Source organism: Lates calcarifer, linkage group LG16_LG22 (genome assembly GCF_001640805.2).
Source record: "Lates calcarifer isolate ASB-BC8 linkage group LG16_LG22, TLL_Latcal_v3, whole genome shotgun sequence".
Classification (NCBI taxonomy): domain Eukaryota; kingdom Metazoa; phylum Chordata; class Actinopteri; family Centropomidae; genus Lates; species Lates calcarifer.
This window is the reverse complement of record NC_066848.1, coordinates 22,772,811-22,793,663: the sequence shown is the minus strand read 5'-3', so window position 1 is coordinate 22,793,663 and position 20,853 is coordinate 22,772,811. Positions and strand designations below refer to the sequence as shown.

At 40.4% G+C, this 20,853-nt stretch overlaps 1 protein-coding gene and 11 non-coding genes across 12 annotated transcripts in view; 9 read left to right on the top strand and 3 right to left on the bottom strand.

The window, feature by feature from the left end:
• Nucleotides 1-20,853, bottom strand: part of LOC108895698 (LIM domain-binding protein 3-like) — a 48,862-nt gene that overhangs the window by 14,598 nt on the left and 13,411 nt on the right. The window contains 4 exon segments of the mRNA XM_051076571.1: nucleotides 1,167-1,355; nucleotides 5,007-5,029; nucleotides 8,838-8,907; nucleotides 12,443-12,594. Of these exon segments, the coding sequence (XP_050932528.1) occupies nucleotides 1,167-1,355; nucleotides 5,007-5,029; nucleotides 8,838-8,907; nucleotides 12,443-12,594 (434 nt within the window).
• Nucleotides 13,160-13,233, bottom strand: trnat-agu (transfer RNA threonine (anticodon AGU)). The gene has a single exon. It is a non-coding gene; the product is annotated as a tRNA-Thr (tRNA).
• trnat-agu (transfer RNA threonine (anticodon AGU)) lies at nucleotides 13,495-13,568 on the top strand. The gene has a single exon. It is a non-coding gene; the product is annotated as a tRNA-Thr (tRNA).
• On the top strand, nucleotides 15,639-15,712 carry trnat-ugu (transfer RNA threonine (anticodon UGU)). Its single transcript has one exon. It is a non-coding gene; the product is annotated as a tRNA-Thr (tRNA).
• On the top strand, nucleotides 16,062-16,135 carry trnat-agu (transfer RNA threonine (anticodon AGU)). Its single transcript has one exon. It is a non-coding gene; the product is annotated as a tRNA-Thr (tRNA).
• Nucleotides 16,492-16,565, top strand: trnat-cgu (transfer RNA threonine (anticodon CGU)). Its single transcript has one exon. It is a non-coding gene; the product is annotated as a tRNA-Thr (tRNA).
• trnat-agu (transfer RNA threonine (anticodon AGU)) lies at nucleotides 16,802-16,875 on the top strand. Its single transcript has one exon. It is a non-coding gene; the product is annotated as a tRNA-Thr (tRNA).
• On the bottom strand, nucleotides 17,238-17,311 carry trnat-agu (transfer RNA threonine (anticodon AGU)). Its single transcript has one exon. It is a non-coding gene; the product is annotated as a tRNA-Thr (tRNA).
• trnat-agu (transfer RNA threonine (anticodon AGU)) lies at nucleotides 17,971-18,044 on the top strand. The gene has a single exon. It is a non-coding gene; the product is annotated as a tRNA-Thr (tRNA).
• On the top strand, nucleotides 18,468-18,541 carry trnat-agu (transfer RNA threonine (anticodon AGU)). Its single transcript has one exon. It is a non-coding gene; the product is annotated as a tRNA-Thr (tRNA).
• trnat-agu (transfer RNA threonine (anticodon AGU)) lies at nucleotides 18,615-18,688 on the top strand. The gene has a single exon. It is a non-coding gene; the product is annotated as a tRNA-Thr (tRNA).
• Nucleotides 20,525-20,598, top strand: trnat-agu (transfer RNA threonine (anticodon AGU)). Its single transcript has one exon. It is a non-coding gene; the product is annotated as a tRNA-Thr (tRNA).

Genomic DNA, 20,853 nt, shown 5'->3' with positions numbered 1-20,853 from the left:
CCGCTGATCCTGTAAAAGCTGTAAAAGGCAGAGGGGAATTGTCGTTGAAGTTAATTACAACCTCACATTGGTTGAATGAAATTTCACTTCACTGAGGAAACTGAGGTTTGAGATCAGAGTGAGGCAGCTGATTAAAGGTTAGGGTAAGAATGAGTTTGTACCTGTTTTTAAATTGGAAGACTTCATGCTGATTTCATGAGATTTCGTGGAGATTTCAGTGCTGATGGTGTATGTGATGTGTGCACTCTCTCAGAATTGCACACAGTGTGCCACAATCAGCATGCAGACCATGCCGAACCAACCACAGACTATACCTTTAATGGGAGGTTGTGTCTAGAAAATGACCATGTGATATATTTTCTAAAGTGATGGATGACATTTAGAATAAAACTGGATGCCGCAGGCCGATCTGAACACATGCTCAGATGAAACCGATGTAAACTGCATCCAGACACACCATAGGAAAAGTCACACATTCATCACGTGAACACAAACAGTGCTGCAGTACAAACGACTACAAACCAGCAACAAAGAGCATGACAACAACATTCAGTCTCCAAAGTTCATACAATCAGTGCCAAGACCACTGCACTACTCTCTCTATCCAGGCAAACCCTGAAAAAAAGTCAGCAGTTTGCTCACAACTGAGCTGACTGACTGAATCACAGCCACGTGAAATACAAGGGAGGAAGTGAGTCCCCAGAGGACAAAGTAAGGATGCAAAGGACGAAGAAGAGGAGTATGAGTAGGGGAGGGAGGAGCAGATTTGCCAAGGAGAGAACTGTATGTGGGATTAATTACCGTGATATCCAGCAGTGTGAGCTTAGAGGAAGAAGTCCAATAAAACAGTGAAAAGATGGAATGACAAAGAAGATGAAAGAAGAGGACGAAGGGGGAAAAAGTGTATGTAGAAGAGGGAAAATAAGAAGGCAGCACAGGAGAGTCAGTACTGTCTTTAAGAAAAAACACAGCAAAAAAACAAAGAAAGAAGGTGAGAGGAGGAGGGGAAAGCGAGAGGGGGGCACATGGAGGGATGCCAAGGAAAGAAAAGAAAGAACGTAATAGAGAATAAAAAGGAAGACGGCAGGGGAGGAAGAGGACTGAAAGTTTGATTACAGAGGAGTGGGAGGAGGAGGACGATGAAGAGAAAGAGGTGGTGTTCTTACCTGGCGTCGTGCCCCTTAGCCTGCGTCTGTCCCGCGATGGCGTCCATGATGGCGTCCTGCGAGTACATGCTGATGGGTGTGTTGTACTGGGCGTGGATGATGGTGGCCTTACCACCGGGGCCCTTCACTTCTATGGGCTTGTGGGTGGAGAGGGCAGTGTCCTTCAGCACGTTGGGGTTGAAGCCGGCGCTGTTGGGTGGAGGGGCAACGTAGCAGCGGATGGGTGGTGACGGAAAGGAAAGAGAGGAAGAGAAAGGAAGGCGAAGTGGGGGACAGATAGATGGAGGGAAAGGTGAAAGGGAAGCATGTGAAACAATAAGGTGGTGGATGTAGTTGATGGGGGTTGTGTTAAAAAGAAGAAAACATCCAGGCCAGTCGTGCTCACAGCAAACAGATTACTTACTTATGCTGACAAACAAAGAACTGTATATGGTCCTCACATTTCATTTTCATGCAGCGATATATAAACCAGAACTATCCCTAACTATAACCCAGTGCTGTGGTCATTACAAGTGGGTACTGGACTGCAAGATCAGATCATTTTGGTTTGGTGGAAAACAAACACATTGTCTGTGAACATTTTACTGATATATTCAATTATGTATCTGTGACTCGCCAAATATGTTAATTAACTAAAATTTCTCATTACGTTGATAGAAGGAGGAGGTGAACTGCGAGCAGAGCCGTCCTGAGGGGACAATCACGACACCAAAACATCTGAGAAGCAGCGTGTGGAAGTATTTTGGGTTCCACACAGTGGATGGCAGCGTCACCGGATAAAGATAGATTTTGTGGACTGTGAAAAAGGAAGCTGCCTTATTCTTCTGCCTTTTCAACTTTGCAGACAAGCACCTGCTAGCTTCCCACCAAGTGGGATGGTAACTACATCACTGTGTTTAAAAAGGGAAAAAAAGAAGGGAAAAAATGAACCTACATGTCAGGTATTGGTTGGTCTAACCTGGTCTAAGAAACTTAATCGTGAACTAAATCAGATGAAAACATTTTGTTGGTTCTATATAAACAGGAGTACAATCATCTCTCTCTGATCTCAGCTTGCATATGGCAGCAGGTTGTAGCCGAGTCATGTCTATCTGCATTGGAGTTAGGTTACAGTAGATTTACACAGCAGATGTGCCAAACTAACATCAGCCTACACCTTATCGTTCCAAATGGAGCTGCCAGAGTTTCACTTTCTAAAACCAGGATCCAGATAAATTACTGTTTTTATTTGGGTTACAGCTTCACATTTCTTTGTGGTTTCTTTGTGGTTTGTTGTGCTAAATTTTCAGCCTGAAGTCTGATAACAGTGGATTATAGTCTGTTTATTCCAGTCTTTTAATTCATTCATTTAATTCATTTATGTTCCTGATTGTCCAAAAACGTCATCACATCAAGACAAGCAGGAAAAAAACGTCAAGCCAACAGAACACACCAGCACCTAAACATTCAGTTAGAGATGATAAGTTTGATCTTATCTCTTTTGTTTAAAAACAGAGTTGATCACGCCTCATGCTTCAAACATCCACATGCTTCCACCATGAAATGTCACAAGCAGCTCACTTCAACAGAAAAATGTGTCAAACAATGACCTTTACTTTCACAACAGAAATGCCAAGAGACACAGCACAGATGATTGTATCAGACCAGAAACACAGCTGGGATTTAATCAGTTTCTTGAAAATAATAAATGAATGCGTCTCAGGATGCATGCAGAGCCAATCAACACACCGCAAACACCAGTGGAGCAAAAACATTCACAAAAACCCAGAGAGGATCTTGACAGCTAATTAACTTGTTGCTACTTCATTAGCTGGAGAGTCATTTGTCATTTTTAGTTTAAAAAGAAGAAGCCATCAGCCTTGTAGCAACTGGCAACAACAACAACAGCAGCTTTTCAGTCTAAAACACACAGAAAACCACAATGATGCACATTTACTACCTATCAACACATACAAAACAGAAAAAACAAGGAAAAAAAAAAAAAAAACAGACCTGACTTTCGGTAGAAAACTATTGGTGTTTGTTTTAATTGGCTTGGAGTACCAGGTGGGTGGGTCATTCACTGACAGTAACCAGAAGCACCTCTAAATGTCACTCATTTGGTGATCCCTGCAGCTTAAACCCAACCCTAGGGCTGGATGTATTCTTGAAGCAAAGAGTTAACAGGGGTCCAATTTTAGATGCCTGTAGCGTAGGTTTTCATTTATACATTCAGCATCTGATTTCAGCAGTTAGTGACACCACAGCAACAGCATTTGATGTATGTATAATACATGTCTGTGTCCTGCTATAGTCCTCTATAGTGACTGTTATATTTCACTTTGTGATAAAGAGCAGGGTACAAAGCCACTTATGTAACTGGAATTACATCCAGATAAGTTCTATTTCACCTTCATCTTATCTCTTATCTTACCTCACTTTCAATAATATCCATCCCCATCAGAAACTTGGCGAGAAAATGCTTGGTGTGGTATCTTTTGACATAAGCTGTGTACCTATGAAGTCCATGCGCACACTCAATGTAGAAAGCATAAATGAAGCTTTAGGATCAGGGGAAACTGATTAAAGAATTCAAGATAGGAGAAACCTGTAGGAATCCTTCAGATCATAACAGCAGTGGTTCCAAAACATTCCCCTGAGGGATTCCAAACTGACTCTCCAGGAAAAGGGGTCAGGTTGCTTCAAAAGGAGCTGGTTGTAGGACTGTGTTATTGCACCTGAAACCCCCTTTCTGGCAAAGGAGGCAGGGTTTGAACCTCTCTCTCAGCCCTGTTTTCATTCTTCCCACAACTAAATCTGACACTGAAAATGTGCACTGTTAAACCATATCACATCTTCCATCTCAGGTTGTGTATATCCAACCACCTGCTTTCATGCATATTGGAAATGTAAGAGAGGAAAACATCAGACCTGTGTGGAGCGATGAGGAGACTGGAACCTTCCTCACACTGATACATGAAATGTCAGATTTCCTTCGTGTTTTCCATCATTTGAGCTCTTTTAATGACCTCATCTCATTTTGTTCTCTTCTGCTGCAGTGGTTTAATGGCAATGAGTGGAGACCCCGCTCCACCAGCCATTTATCTGAACAAACCAACTGCTAATATTGGAAACATGCATTTTCTTCTGCTGATTTTCTAAAAAAATTTGATTAAAACTTGTTGAAAATTTGGAAGGAAAGCCACCTTACGATGGCTGCCTTGTCACTTTGTCTACCAGTGCTGCCATTAATGATGACTATAAACAACTTCTGATGTTGAACCTGATTAGATAACACATGGTACGAAAACGTCTCTAAAAGAGAGGTATCGCCTGGTGGAAAAAGTTGAGGTTTAAATTTTTTGCTTTGTCTGTTAAAGGTGATTTGTATCTGTTTAACATCAACAAATCATTATCACATTTATTTTTTGTCTAACCCTAACCCATACTCTTGTCTTTTTCTTGATTTGCAGGGAAATAAACTGGATCATCACATACACCATCAGCATGGAACAGGAAGAGATTCAATAGGAAACAACACAGATGATGGAAAACATGATCTTAATTTATAAAAACACTGATATACACTGATATGGACAGAGGGGACCTGCTATGTCTGACACAGTCTTATTTATTCATGGTAATTTTACCCAGTTACCTATTTTTTGACAATGATGTATTGATGATCAAAAAAGGCTACAGGCAGCACTTTTAAAGGTCACAACTGTGACACCACTTTATCCCAACACTATGACACACAGTCCATCTAAAATCAGCCACAGAACCAAACCATGCCTTAAAAAGACCAAACAACAGAGCAAGCACACATCCAAGATGCAGTCAGCAGGAGAGGATACTAACTTGGGAGCAGCAGGAGAGAAAACCTTGTTTGGTGAACGGCAAGGAAGCAAGAGAGAGAAAAGACAGAAAGAAAGAGGAGTCATTAAAAAACACAATCACTGTTTTTTTTTTTTTTTTTGAGTCCAGCGGCTCAGCGATGTCCTTCAGCTGATGGATGATGGGAAGAGGAACAATTATAATAGCACAACAACCTCCGCCAGGCTAAAGATAAGGAGGAAATAAAGGTTCAGAGGTCAGGAAGGGACGAAGGTTAGGACAGAGGACTCCAATATCCTCCCACAACCTCTTGTGCTGCAGAGCTATAAATCTGTGTGTGAAGAGAGATTCTTAGATAGCAATATGGATAAGAATGAAAAAAATAAATAAATAAAAGAACAGCATATGCTCCTACTATCAGTAGAATTAAAACACTTTCATAAGAAAATCTTTGAAATAGGTTACAAGGTCAAGGATTTTTTTTATCATATTTTATAGACAACTGGGGGAAATTTTATCCCCATGTAACCCAACACTGTCACAGACTTGAAGCGATGACAGTGAACATGTGACAGTACGTCTGACTGAAGTGAAGTGGATCTTGAAACTCCAGAGTTCTAAATGCTAAAATCCTGTGGGTGAATCCTTCCAGCTGTGACTTCTCGTTCACTTAACTCACCATCAATGAGTTGGGCACCACCTTTCTATTGTTTGTTTTTTGTTGTTGTGTGAACTGGTTAGATTTTTTGACTCAGTGAATGTTCAGACAGGTGTGTGCAATAAATGAATAAAATCACTCTACTGAGGAGAGCATCGATTACTGTGTTGCCTAGCAACATAGCAATTTGTCTGTGTTTATTGGCTGCAGCCACTGTGGAGTTTATGTTGTTTATACAACTCTGCCTTTTCTACTGCTTTATTAAATCTATAAGACGGCTTTTGATTTACGTAGCTTAATGTCTATAGACTTTATGTAGCTTTTTATATTACACAGAGTGAAATCTAAACCTGCTCTATATGAAAAGAGACCTGAGATAACTTCAGTTATCATTTGGGACTATATAAATAAAACTTGATTTTGACTTATGTGTTCAGGGACTTAGAGGAACTCTATAAGTGTTAATGTTAAGTAAGGAAAGGGCAGCCAGACAGGACAGGGTGGTGAGTGTGTGTGTGTGCATGTGTGTGTGTGTCCAGAAGGTTCCCTGACCTTTAAAAGCAGCCAGAGGAACCAACAGGTGTTTGGCCAGTTTGGTGACACAGTAACCGAATCACACTGAGAACTGAGGAAACACCACAGGCATGCTGGGTAACTGGGTGTGTGTGTGGCAGGCTATGATTATGAATAATTATGGTAACAGTCACATACTTACCTCTCATCACAGCTTTGCAATGCTCAGGGCGGTAAGTGCTTAAAGTGGAAGTGTGTATTTTGATCTGTTACAGGATTGTGTGTGTGTGTTTGTATTACTTATGTTGCAGGGACATAGCTCTGTTTACACAGTCACATTGTGGGGACCCAACTTCCTTCTGGGGACAAAAAACAAGTCCCCGGGACTTAAATAGTTCCATTTTTGAGTTTTGAGATTTGTTTTAAGATTGGGGTGAGGTTAGGTGTGTGCGGTGTGTTGCTCCTGCTGTCTAAAAGACAGTAATGTGTTTTTTGGGATGAGCTATCCTTTTCACTTTAAGCCCACAGGCACGCCTAATCCTCCTCCTCACTCCTCATTAACAGTCTCCATCATCATCACTGAAACATTTAGGCACCATTTGCTTTTTGTCTTCTTGTCTCACACCATTATATACGACCAGATCTTCAATCCACACCATCCCAGCCCAGGTTTTAAAACACTGAATGTTCTGATGCACTTTTCTCCTTCTGTTTAGGGTCAATGTTCAGCAGAGCAGAGGCCCAGATATTTATCACAAAACAGAGTGAAATATTTGTCCTATAGAGGCTGTGCTGTGCTGACCTGTTGGTCAACATGGCAGCATAATGTCTCAGAGGTGGAGCTGCTAATTATATGGCGGCCCTGAGTGGCAAAACACAACCAACAAAACAGAAAATGGTCGTGTTTTGTTTTGCTGTTGTGCTGTTTTACTATTGTAGCTTAAAACTTCTTGCAACATTTTCTTCCTCTGCTCATTAACCTGTTATTACGTGTTGCATCGGGCCTCTTCATCTCTACGTACCACAAAGGTTGACCCGCCTGAACTGCTGCCATCTCTCTCAGAGTCTCCTCTGAGTACAGGCCGATGGGGGAGTTATACTGCTTCCTCTGAGTGGGGCTGACAGCCGCTGCTCTCCTCCCGGGAGAGTCAGCCACTGCAGGCCCAGAGGAGGCACTGCAGGCTGACAGGCGGCCGTTCACCTGCACTGACTGAGGCTTCAGGTGGAGGAGGAGGGGGAGTCAAGGGAGAGGACAGGGGAGGAGGAGGGAGCAGAGAACTATGAGGATATAATCATAAGTTCTACTGCACATATTCCAAAAATGTCTCATTAATATCTATGGATTTTTAACAATAACAATATTAAATGAATATAAAAGCCTGTCAGACTCATTCAAACATAAATAAAATCCTGTATGTTGTTGTTGGATGAAAAACTCAAATATACAAAACGCCATCTTTTCAGGGATTAGATATGATCATTACATATACGACACTATATTTTATTTGACAATTGAATGTCTTGCATATGCATCAATGAAATTACAAGCCTGATTCAAAACACTGTTTTTGTGATTCTGTCTTTTTGTATTTTTTGGGAAAACGTGCATGAATGGATGGATTGCTTTTTTGTCTTCTTACGGCCACCAGGGGGCGGCAGCCCACTGTACTGAACCAATGTGATGGAATCTGATCCTTCCTTAGGTATGAGGAAGGAGTCCACAGTGTCTCTCTCTCTCTCTGTGTGTGTGTGTGTAAAAAGGTACTGTAATACTCAAACACTTGCCCTGTCTGAACAGTCCAGATTTTCATGGGGAACAAAAATCCTTTACGCTGCTCTATGTAAAAGTAGCTTCTTTTCCATCATCAACACCATCAGGACAATGAGCCCAAACATACAGCAAGAATCATAAAGAACCAAAGAGACAAGAAGAGCAAGGAGTCCTGCAAAAGATGGTCTGGCCCTCACAGCCCTGATCTTAACATCATGGAGTCAGTCTGGGATTACATTAAGAGACAGAAGACAGTGAAACACACTGAATCCACAGAGGGACTGTGGCAAGTTCTCCAAAATGACTGGCCAAGTACCTGAAAAACTGTGACCAAGTGTACCGAGAATTTTTAAAGATATGATTATGATTATCTTATCTCTTTATGGCACTTAAGATAAAGTTCCCTGATAAATAAAAACTGATAAATATTAATGGTAGTATTTTGAAAGCATCCTCTGACAATGCTGACAAAATGGGCATGAATGAAAAGAAATATCACCCAAAAAGTACAGCAACTCCATACACCATGACTTACTTTTCTATCAAAAATCTGCAGGAGTGAAAAATATAAATTTCTAATTGATGAAAACAGGAATGCAGACAGTTGAGTACTGTGATGAGAAAATGTGTTTAAGCGTCATTATTTTTCCATTAGAGTTTATTTATCTGTTTAGAGCCATTTGATGCATCAGTATTTTCTCTATCGTAACACTCAGAGGAACCTCAAGCCTTTATGCAGTGGTGAATTTTAAGATAAATTTTTTACCATCGATAAAGACTTGAAGTTGCACTGAAAATATACTCTGCACTAGTGTGATTGATAACAAATAGCAACAGATCAGTTTCATTGCAGTATCCAGGGCAGATCTCAGTGCAGTTTGCGCTGGTAGAAATGTATTCTAGGTTAAGTTACCTGTTGGTGAGGGATCATGGAAATAGTGGCATCCATTCTTGGTGGTGGCATTGGAATGGGACGCTTTGACCTGCAGGGAAGAAAAAAACCCAGAGGTGATGATTCAATATGTGAACAGAAAAGAAAATGTGTTTTGACAGAGTGGGACATAAAAACTAGAATGGCAGTCAGTAGAGTGCACAACTCCACCAAGGCCAAACACTCCTACACATCTGTCTTATGATAGAAAAATAAAAGGAAAAAAGAAGACCACCAACAACACAAAGATATATATCATTTCCTGAGAACGTGACGAAAATGTGAAAAATATCGCAATGTAGAAATCCTCTTTCACAAACAAAAGTTCTGCAGTCACATTGTTACTGTAAAAGTACACAAGCATTAACATCAAGTACTAAAAGTGAAAGTATCATTATACTGAGAATGATACATATATTATTATTGGATTATAGTTAAGCATGCGCTGTTGTGTACATCACTTTAATGTGGCAGCTGGCAAAGATGAGGCTCATTTCTACTGCATTATATACTGATAGGTAGGCACATCTATAATAATGTATCATATTAGTTGATTTTATATAATCTATCCATCCATTATCTATAACACTTATCCATAAAGGTCACAGGGCAAGTACCTCAAAAAGGTACTTCAGTACAGTGTTGGAGTTAATGTACTCAAAACTGTTAATCTGCATAAACAGTGTGAGTTTTTTGCTCAGGTTGAAACATTTTAAACTGACATGTCTCTTGACTATGTGTAATCACAGTGCATGAAACACCTGGTATTTAGAAAACTAAGAATATATGTGTGTTTTTTGAGAATTTCACTACTACGCATTTAACTTTTAAGTTATATTCTCTATAAATTTTATCTCCCAGCATTCTGGCCTAAATGACAAATGTGCAAAAGCCTTCACCACACTGTATAATACAGTATGTTATTTTGGCAGAGAATACTAAATACTTTAAGTGTTGCCTTAAACAGAGGCTGTGTTATTACAGAGCACATGATCTTCCCACAGCCCTGCTTTATGTAGTTTATACCTCCTAAAATATGTAACAGAGCAAAATAAAAAATATTGATGGATTAGAATTCAATGGGGCTTTCATTCAGCAATTGCACATAGTCACCATTACTTTCACAAACCCTAATCCAATTTTTACAGCTAAAAAATAATAAATGTCATGTGGCATTTTCAGGAAAAACTATCAAGCTCATCTTTGTTAAGGAATGATAACTGCCAGCTTGTTATTTGGATGTAATCTTAATTTTCCTGTTCAAATTGTTCAGGAACTTATTATGTAAGTGTAAAATTAGTGTGCATTTAGAGATCAGTTTACAGGCATTTTATTTTATCCATGAAATCATTCAGTATGTAGGTCACTGTGAGGGACAGTGAGGGAGAACAAACACAGAATCTCTGTCAATATTTCTTATTTAACAAAGCAACCTAAAGGTACAAGGCAGCAAAGAAAAGAAAAACCTTCGATTTCTCAGCCACAAGTAAGAAGAGGAGGAGGAGGTCAATAGTCAGATGTGACTATAGAACATGTCCCTAAGAGCCTCATGGTCAGAAAATAATAGGAATAAATATTACTGCTGGGAAAAAAAGAACCATCCTCCACACAGGAAAACTCAAGTCAGAAAGATTCAATAAAACCACAGTAAGTGGGAGAAAAAGTCAGAAAGTAGGACACAAAACTGTACACACACTATAATAAATTCTACCACATATCACCTCACACACCAGTCTAGGCAAGATAAGAGCTGGACCGAAGGAATTTATTCATCTGAGAGCAGCGATGATAAGCGAACACAAACAGAAAGTCAGGACGCTGCACTGAGGTGTAATGAGGGTGAACTCAGACACCCAAACACCATCAACCTCCCCGCTGCAGGTCACAGTTAGTTTTGTTGTAGATGGTTGTTGTAGAGGTTTACTGAAGAAACATTTGCCCTTGAGCAGGCCTGCAGGAGGCACAAGTGTGTACTGAATTACAGGTGTGCTCTATCCACTGCTAATTAAACTGTTACTTAAGAGACCACACCTTGATAATAATCAAATGTTATTTAAGACTGCACAAACATAGCATGAACCAGTTTTTTTTTCTGGAAGCCAGCTGATCAAGTATTTTGACAAAGCAAACCCACTGACCATCACAGATTTGTTATGGTCATTTTGTGCTGGGAAGGAATCAAAGTGTCCCTGAAATGAAAAATGAAGACATGACTGTACTCTTCTTTGTCTATGTGTGTATGTTTTCTGTGTCACCTATTTCATCAGCAGAGGCAGTGTGAAAGGTTAACAGAGGTCAAGCAGCTTCTATTATATTTGCTCCTGTGTGTCAGAGCTTCACATCTATCTCCTGACCTGTGTCTCCTGCCAGTCCACCACAGGTCTCACTGTCCACTTTACACTAATAACACAACATGAATGACATGAAAAAATGATGAGAAAAAAAAAACATGACAGAGGCCCCTCATCCTCAGTCCAACATCTTATCTTCATCACCCCAAGGGTTTGTGGTTATGAAACTCTGCTCTCAGCTCTGTGTGGACCAACATTCATTTCCTCACTGAACTTATCAGATCTCAGACAGACACCTTGGGGGTAAGAGGAGGATGATTTGACTCACCAAACCAGCCCAACATCTGCAGCGGCCATCTTTTTCTTTTGTTTTCCATACATGCTTTTCATTGCACAAATTAAGCAGATTGGATCTATCAGCACCCAAAACCAATCTCTAATCTTCCATAGTAAAACATAAAATCTAATAACGGAGTTAAATTTGCAGTTATTATAGTATTTACAACTAAATACAAAACCTTCAGCAGTATCCACAAATAAACTGTCTCTGATCCCTTTTAACTTGTTTAAGAAAAGTTATTAAAGCTAAGTTTGATTTTATTATTCACAGTCCACAGCCGATAGGAATCACCTGTTTCAGAGTTTGACTCAGTTTCCATTGTCTGAGTGCTACTAATATTTATAATGAACTCAGAATAATACAGCCATCCATCCATCCATTAGCTGCTGACACTGAGCGAGAGGCAGGTACATCCTGGACAGGTCCAGTACATTTATTTCATTTACATTTAATTCAAACTGAATAACTAAAGCAATAACTAAACTTTGCTAGCCATGGCTATTTCACAGCTAGCTCTCAGTTTCCTTCTGACTTTAGCTGTAATTAGCTTCTTTCTATGACAGAGTACATCTGCATACATCTGTTAACAGGTCTATAGCTCATTGATTACCAAACCAGACTGCAGTTTAACTTCATAGCCAAAGTACAGATGCTGTGTTTTGGTTTTTAGATCTGTCTTGTAGTAACTGCAAATATAAAAAGCAGTTTTCTCAGAAATTACACATTTCCATGGCATCATACTTTTAATATAATAAATTGTCAGATGTCAGAACGCCAGATACAGGTTTGATCAAATGTGTTGTTGCTGCATTTAGCCTTTTGGAGCAGAGCAGTGGAGTAGAAGTACAAAGTATCATAAAATTGAAATAGTCATGCAAATAACCAGCAGCTCAAATTGTACTTAAATATGGTACTTTAGTAAATGTGCTCAGTTACTTTCCACCACTGGTTCTTACTTGGACATGGTGAGCGCCAGGTTGTAGTTGGCCATCTTGATCTTGTTCTGGGCCTCCAGGTGAGTCATCCCGTCAGTGCTGACACCATCAATGGCGACGATAACATCACCCTGGATCAGATTACCCTGTGCTGCCTTGCTGCCCGGAGAGATCTGTGCAAACACAATGACAAAGACATTTAGATCTTACGTTTGCTCCAAGAATCTTTTATTGAACATATAACATAGAAAACAAACCAAGAATAAATCTGCAAAAAGTAATTTCTTCCACACTGGTTAAAAAACGAACAAAGAAAAAGAACAAAAAGAAAAAAAATCTATCAACAAATTAACATTTATTTGTTTTTGTGTTACTTTTGGAGATATCCTGAATGTCGGTTTCTAGCACATGTGATAAGTTCCAGTGACACACACCACAGGTCAGTGCACTTGTCAGTTTGAATCTTTCAATCACTTAGTCATGACAAGCTGGTTTTCCACGAAACAATCAATCAAATGAGAAAAGAATTAATCATTAAGTTCATGATTAATATGGCGGCACACTAAAGACCCTTTAATCTAAAAATCCACCTGTGGAGGGGAGTTGTGTTGGCACATGTCGAGGACACGACCTACATTCGCAAGTTACACACAGTTTCAAATACAAAATGAAACAGACCTGTTTGGAAAGATGTCAGACATGAAGATGAAAAGTAACCACCACACAGCTTCATGTCTGAGGCACTGCTGGGATTTGAACCCAGGATCTCCTGTTTACTAGACAGGCGCTTTAACCAACTAAGCCACAGCGCCTCTGTGTTCCTTTTACATAACGGTTGTGGATATTTTTGTATAAAATAATCCTGTAGATAATCTAGTATAAATCTGTACCTGAAAGTGTCCAGAATTTGCTTAAAATGAAAGAAAAACTATTTGACTTGAGGCGATTTCTGACCGTCTGATCGATCTGAGCTGGGTGCTGCTGAGATGTTGAGATCATACACGATATTGCTAATATTTAACATCACGGATATGAGTGCAGCTTTAATATGAGTGAAGATCCAACTGAACAGAGGCGCTGTGGCTTAGCTGGTTAAAGCGCCTGTCTAGTAAACAGGAGATCCTGGGTTCAAATCCCAGCAGTGCCTCAACTATGAACCTGTGATGTTTACTTTTCATGTTGCTCTCTTATATAAGGCTGTTGCTATTTTTGGAAATGTAATAACACTGACTATGGTAGAAAGAAAAAAAAAACCCACACACACATATATATATGACTTCATTGAAAGAAACAGGGGAAGAAGACTGAATATCACCAAAGTTCATAAAACAAAAGTCAGTTCATATACGACTTCAGTTACAACACATTCAGGCCAAAACATTACTGATTCAAATATAAGACATGAGCAGCACTCACGAGATGTTAGAGAGATATTACAGTTCATCCTGAGGGGAACATGAATGTCTGAACCACATTTCATCACAATCTATCCAGTAGTTGTCACAACATTTCACCGAAGTCCACGAGTGTGAACCTCACAGTGGTGCTACAGGAAAAGTGAGGCATCAAAGTCATACGGTGCATCCTCTAAAGACCAATCTCATATTTGTTAAGATAATTTAGTCTCTTGACCAACCAATCAACAGTGCTGCTAGCACGACTTCAGGTATTACCTGAGCAGGACAGACGGCCTCTGATGGAAGCATTGCTACATTTGACAGATCTGACCTCGTGACCTTTCACTCACAGGGCTGGTCTGTAACCTCGAGGCCTCTGTGGCGCCTCGAACACAATGACAGGACACAAGTGTTCATGCCTGGGTGTTAAAGCCTGGACAGCTGTCCATGCAGCGCTAACCCCCACTGAGTCCCATCAACTCACTCTAATTACTCGCTCTATTTCCATCCACGGGAGATATTTTAGCTCCAGTCTGAACCTCCAACCTCTACACCTGGAGGAGAGAGTTGAAGCTGATGTAAAATTGGAGGTGGGTGACAAGATGGTGGAGATGGAGCATGGGGTCCTTGAAGAGGAGGTGGGGGAAGAACAAGGAGATGTAGGTGGAGACAGAGCCAAAGATGGAGGTGAGTAAAGAGGAGGCATATGAAGCACTAATTTACATTCCAAAGATGTCTGAAGCTGAAGCTGATGTTATCCCCCATTAGAAGATTTTGTCTTATAGAAATTACTTTAGGAAAGGATTTCTTAAAGGTCGGAATGAACAGCAGGTGCAATTAGACAAACCAGTAAGCCTTTCACACACACATATGGGTACGGCACGTATTGTTTTAAGATAAACTTGAAGAAACGTGAACCTATGATTTAACCATCTGTTTGTGTGTCATCCCATCTGCATGGAGAATAACAGCAGTCATCTGAACAGACTGCAGGGAAACAGGAGAGGTCTGCAGGATTAACAGAAAAAACAGCAGCTGAGACCTGGATGAGACTGTACTATAGACACACACACACACACACACACACACACACACACAGTGATAAAGGTTAAATAGTGCTCTGACACTTAGCTGTGGTCCTTATCTTGCTCTGACTCATCTGGCTGACATTTCCACTGAATGCTGGTTAATGGATGTGAATGAAACATCGCCCCCCTGGAGATGAGCAGTAATGACACTGAAAGCCAGCGGGGAGCCGGCCCAGTTCGCACTCTGCTCAGCTTACTGGTCCAATTCCAGCTGGGAGAGCTCCTGCACCGAGGACTGATAACCGAATAAATTCAGCAGCTCAGAGCCGCTTCCGGAGACGCCCTCTGGTTGATTTAAGATTCAGAACAAACTTTTCTCACTACAGTCAACAATAACATTCTGTTTTTGATTTTATTAGAGAACAGGAAAATTGGATATGTTGGACACCCAGCTCTGCATACTGCCTCCAGAGCAGTTAGGAACAGTGTGTATTAAGTGTGGGTTAAGTTTAGTGTGTGTGACATATTTCAGACATGCCTACTACCTGGTGGTTTGTGGGTACTGGTATGGACTCCATAGGTGCAGTCAGATTCTCTAAATACCACAGTCCTCTTTTCCTGAGTCCTTATCAATTATCTTTCCTTGACGTCATGATGTTTTCCATTGAGGTCAAGGGAAAGTGGTTAGGTAAGGAGATTTTTTTGACTATTCAACCACGCCCAAGAGCTACATACAGGGAACGCACACACAACTAAATGCTTTGCTCATCAAAACCAGTCTTCATGTTATGTGGCACTGTGGCTTAGCTGGTTAAAGCACCTGTCTTGTAAACAGGGGATCCTGGGTTCAAATCCCAGCAGTGCCTTGTTATCACTTGCTTAGTCATCTCCTCTGCTTTGAAATTGCACCAATTTAGGATAACTGGACCAGAATCAATGCTTTGGACACAGTGGTGGCGACTGAACAATCACAGGCTTGAAACTATAAACTTAAGAAGAGCGCAGCAAAATGCTGCTTTTTAGGGATGTGTTCAGGCCCAGCAGCCTTACTCATGTGCACTCTCTTACAGGATTCCTCTCACATCCACTGTGAATTCTGATACAGTGGAAGGTCCTCCAGAGGCACAATAAACTTTCCAGCTGACACTTTGTTCAAAGTGAGCATAAAATGTATTAAGTTCATGTATTAATATGAGAGAAACAGCACACTATAGAGGCGCTGTGGCTTAGCTGGTTAAAGCGCCTGTCTAGTAAACAGGAGATCCTGGGTTCAAATCCCAGCAGTGCCTACTTATTAATGCCGAATACATGCAATTTAATTCAAAATGTGTTTATATGTTATGTGTTATTTCAAGAGATAAGAATCACAGTGGAAGTTATGTAGTTACTCTTGGCTCTCTGAGGAACTCTTACTCTTATTATTGTTACATCAACTCAGCTAGGCTTTAAAAAAGACAGTGTTCACCAACATGCTAGTCTTAACAAATTGTAGAAATAATTGTAGCATTCAGTAAACAGGAGATCCTGGCTTCTGTGCAGCCGATGCTTTTTTCAATTTGAGTCAAAAAAGGAGTGTAAAGTGACTCGCATAATTGTAGTTTCATTTCACATGGTCTTTTGGACAGTAGGGGCATTAGCCAGATGTGGCGCTGTGGCTTAGTTGGTTAAAGCGCCTGTCTCGTAAACAGGAGATCCTGGGTTCAAATCCCAGCAGTGCCTGGTTGGACAGTAACAGTTGAATGTCTACCTTTTCTTATGCTTAATTCCCCACACACTCTTTGGTTTCTGTACCAATGTTTACTTAAAACATCTCTAACCTAAGCAGGTCTGATCAGAGTCTGATCCTGCTCTCTCCTGCCTCCCACAATGCTGCTAATAGACGTGGATACTACTGGGATGTGTACTTTTCCAAGGAACAAAAGGAGAAGCAGAGAAATAAAAACACAGACAGGCGTGGTGCTGTGGCTTAGCTGGTTAAAGCACCTGTCTAGTAAACAGGGGATCCTGGGTTCAAATCCCAGCAGTGCCTCAGATACAATGTTGTGATGTCTTTTTTTCATGTTCTCCAACTCTCTTACACAAAGCTGTCATTTCAAAAAAATATAATAATGTGTTTTCTTGGAATTTATGACTTCAGTGAGAAACATTTTTCTAATCTAAGGACATCATTGAAATCAGTAGGAACAAGTATCAGAATATAAACTTAAAAAGGAGATGAAACAAAGCGACAAGACTTATTTAAGTTTAAAAAAAAACTAGACTGGTTCACAGTTTATGTACAACTTAAGTTACAGCACCAAATGAGGGCCAAAACATTTTATTTATTTAAAACATAAGACATGAGCGGCAAGATATAGTGAATGAAAAGTAACCACCACAGCTCCACATCTGAGGCACTGCTGGGATTTGAACCCAGAATCTCCTGTTTACTAGACAGGCGCTTTAACCAACTAAGCCACAGCGCCTCTGCTAACTTAAGAATTCCAAGGTTAGTTCAGTTAAAGGGAGTATCTTCTTTCTGATCTCAAACCAGATTTACAGTCGTTTATTTGTGGTGGACAGACTTATAGTGACATCCAAGGAGCTACAGTGCTACTGTGGCTAAAACCCAGTCACATTATTTCATGTTCTTCTAAACATCTGTATTTCCATGATGACTGGGTATACGAAGATCATGTGATATAATCAACAGCTCCAGAAAAGCTACTTAAAGGCTGATACTTCTTTTAGTCAACCGTCCACCTCTAAAATCATTGTGTCCAAAATGCTCATCCCACATTACCACAGCAACAGGAAGCAAGGGGATACTGTGGCTGGATTACAGTACAACACACACACACACACACACACACACACATACACACAAACACACACAGGTAGGTCAACTCAAATCTCCTGCAGAGCTTGAAAACACAAAAAGCTGTTGAGCAGATGCAATGAGAGCACACAGTAAATCAGATCAGTCAGTCGAGGCACCTCACTCCTCCAACACTGCACACATGGACAGTAACTGCACATGTGAAGTGGTCATTTTTTATGATTCGTGATTGACTGATTGATTTCAGAGGAAAAGCTTTTCACTACATGTGATTTCTTTTTTGAGATAAATAGCACAAACCACAGAGGTGCTGTGGCTTAGTTGGTTAAAGCGCCTGTCTAGTAAACAGGAGATCCTGGGTTCAAATCCCAGCAGCACCTTTAAATAAAATAATGCTTATTGGAGAAGATGAATTCATTTTAAAAAGAATGGGTGCACATGGTTTCTACTATGTCACAGAGGCATTTACATTTACTGACTGTTCAGGAGCCTTTTGACAGCGGCTGCAACAAAAAGAGTAGAATTACGGCCTTGAAGTTGAATGCCTCCACCAATTTGTCCAGTTGCAGTTAATTAGCACATGCCCAAAAGTTGACCTTTCTCTGTAAAAAACCTTAGTCAGGTGAACACAAACGTTTGATCATGTTGCTCTGTAACTGTTGGATATAGTGTATAAATAAACTGTTTCAGTTTCTTCTTACTCAACCCAGATCAAACATTTTGTTAGACTTTTAAAAAATGACAGGAAATCAAAATCTCAGATATGAGTGACATTTAAATATAAGAGAAAAAGAAACCAAACAGGTGCTGTGGCTTAGTTGGTTAAAGCGCCTGTCTAGTAAACAGGAGGTCCTGGGTTCAAATCCCAGCAGTGCCTTTAAATAAAATTGTGATCTTGGTGAAAGCCTTGCTAAAGGAACCTTTTGACAGTGGCTGGAGCAAGAAAAACAGGTGCTGTGGCTTAGCTGGTTAAAGTGCCTGTCTAGTAAACAGGAGATCCTGGGTTCAAATCCCAGCAGCGCCTTTCTGAAGTTACTTCTTTGTCCTTGAGTAAACAAGGCAATAACTAAGTGTCCAAGGTATACCACTGGTCAGCCAGCCAAGTGACAGTGTTTCCCTATTGGCCATTAGTCTTTCAAAAAGAATGGGCAAGAACAGTTTCTACTACATCATCAGGGGGAGGTTTACATTTACTGACTTTTCAGACCCCTTTAGTGACAAATCTAACAACTTTTTGGACAAACTTTGGCTACTTTCCATAGAAGACAGTCAACAGTATTGCCTGAAGAGCATGGGGTCAAGTCAGTAACATGCTGATCTCGGTGAAAGCCTTGCTAAAGGAACCTATTGACAGTGGCTGGAACAAGAAGAACAAGTGCCGTGGCTTAGTTGGTTAAAGTGCTTGTCTTGTTCAAATCCCAGCAGCACTTTATCATTAGCAATTCCACCTCCAAAACTTTACAGGCTTTCATGATGGGCAGATAAGTTGCTCTTGGTGTTTGAAGTAGAGGTTTGGCTGAACTTGAGGAATAGATGTTAAAAAAATGTGATGATATGTAAGTGTGTTGTGTTCCTTTCATAAACAAGAGGACTGAAAAACACTGGTACTAAACCCTCTGGGTTGAACCTCTCTGTTAAATGATGGCAAAGCCTCCTGTTCTGCTCTTTCAGTCTTTGTGTTGCTCATCTCTGTTCGCTGACTCCAGCTGATTCCACGGTCACTCAGCTTAGATTATTTCACCACTGCCAGCTGGATTAAAGCAAACCAAAGTGACCAAATGTTTGGAGAGTTTTTCAGTCAGGAAGCTGCTCACTGAGCTCAAACAATGTGAGGCCTGTCCAGGCTGCAGAGTGGCCTACTTTCACTCCGAGCCATTCACACTGACCCACATATACTTCACACTCTCCATATGCAGTTTTTACGGCACACATACACTTCCCAGGTTCACACCACATTGTCCTCATATGCAGACCTTCTCTTCCTCTTCACAAATACTCTATGCCCTTCAACTCATTTGCCAAAAATAGCTTAACTACAACAACATAATGATGTATGAAGACAGGCGGTCTGTAGATGTTTGGTACAAAACAAACTTTAGAACATATTGTCAAATGAAAAATACCTACAGTGCAGAGTCTGACTGTATGTGATGCAGAAATTGACTAAATATCAGACATCTCTGTGTGCACTAATATTCAACATTCACATTTGCCAGACAGGCAGGTTTTATGTCTCCCTGAAGAGAATGGGATTTTGAAGACTGGAGAAAAACTCCATATTATGCTTTACTGCTCATGATATGATGAGGCCATACATACATACTCAGTAAAATGCTCGCAATTTCTAAAGACTTCCTCTGGATGAATGATCATAAGAAAATAGAATAAAAGAAGTAGTAGAGTAAAAGAGGTAAAGTTCTTTGTTTTCAGTGTAAGATGACACAATAACTGATTACCTGCTGCTGCTTTAGTCCAAATGTTTAAAAGTAGAATTATGGCCTTGAAGTTGAATGCCTCTGCCAACCTGTCTAGTTGCAGTTACTTAGCATGTGAATTCCTGAGTTAGTAAGGTAAGTGACCACGACCTTTGACCTTTGATGACCAAAAATCTAATCAGCTCATTCTTGAGTCAAAATGAGTGCCTGTGCTAACTTTGAGGACATTCCCTAAAGCTGTTACTGACATATCACGTTCACAAGAATGGGACGGATGGATGACTCAAAAACATAATGCCTCTGACCACAGCTGTTGCTGGCACGGAGGCATGACAAAAAGTGACCATATTGGTGGGGGAACGTCTCGTTTCAGCAGATACACATATAAGAGTGAAACTTACATATGAGAAAAAACGAAAAAGAGAGGCGCTGTGGCTTAGCTGGTTAAAGCGCCTGTCTAGTAAACAGGAGATCCTGGGTTCAAATCCCAGCGGCGCCTCAGCATCAATAATGCCAAGTCCAAGGTTATAGACTTTCTTTATGAGCAAAAAAGGTTGTTCTTGAGATTGGAAGTAGGAGTTTAACTAAAACATACAAACTTGACTAAGGAATGATGTTAGATTCAGGAGGTGAACATAGACACCGATATGAATGATCATGTTGCTCTGTAGCCGCTGAATGTAGAAATAAGAAACTGTTGGATGAAAGATCAAAAGAAAGCAGACATTAAGAGTAGTAAACTTCTGTGGTTGCA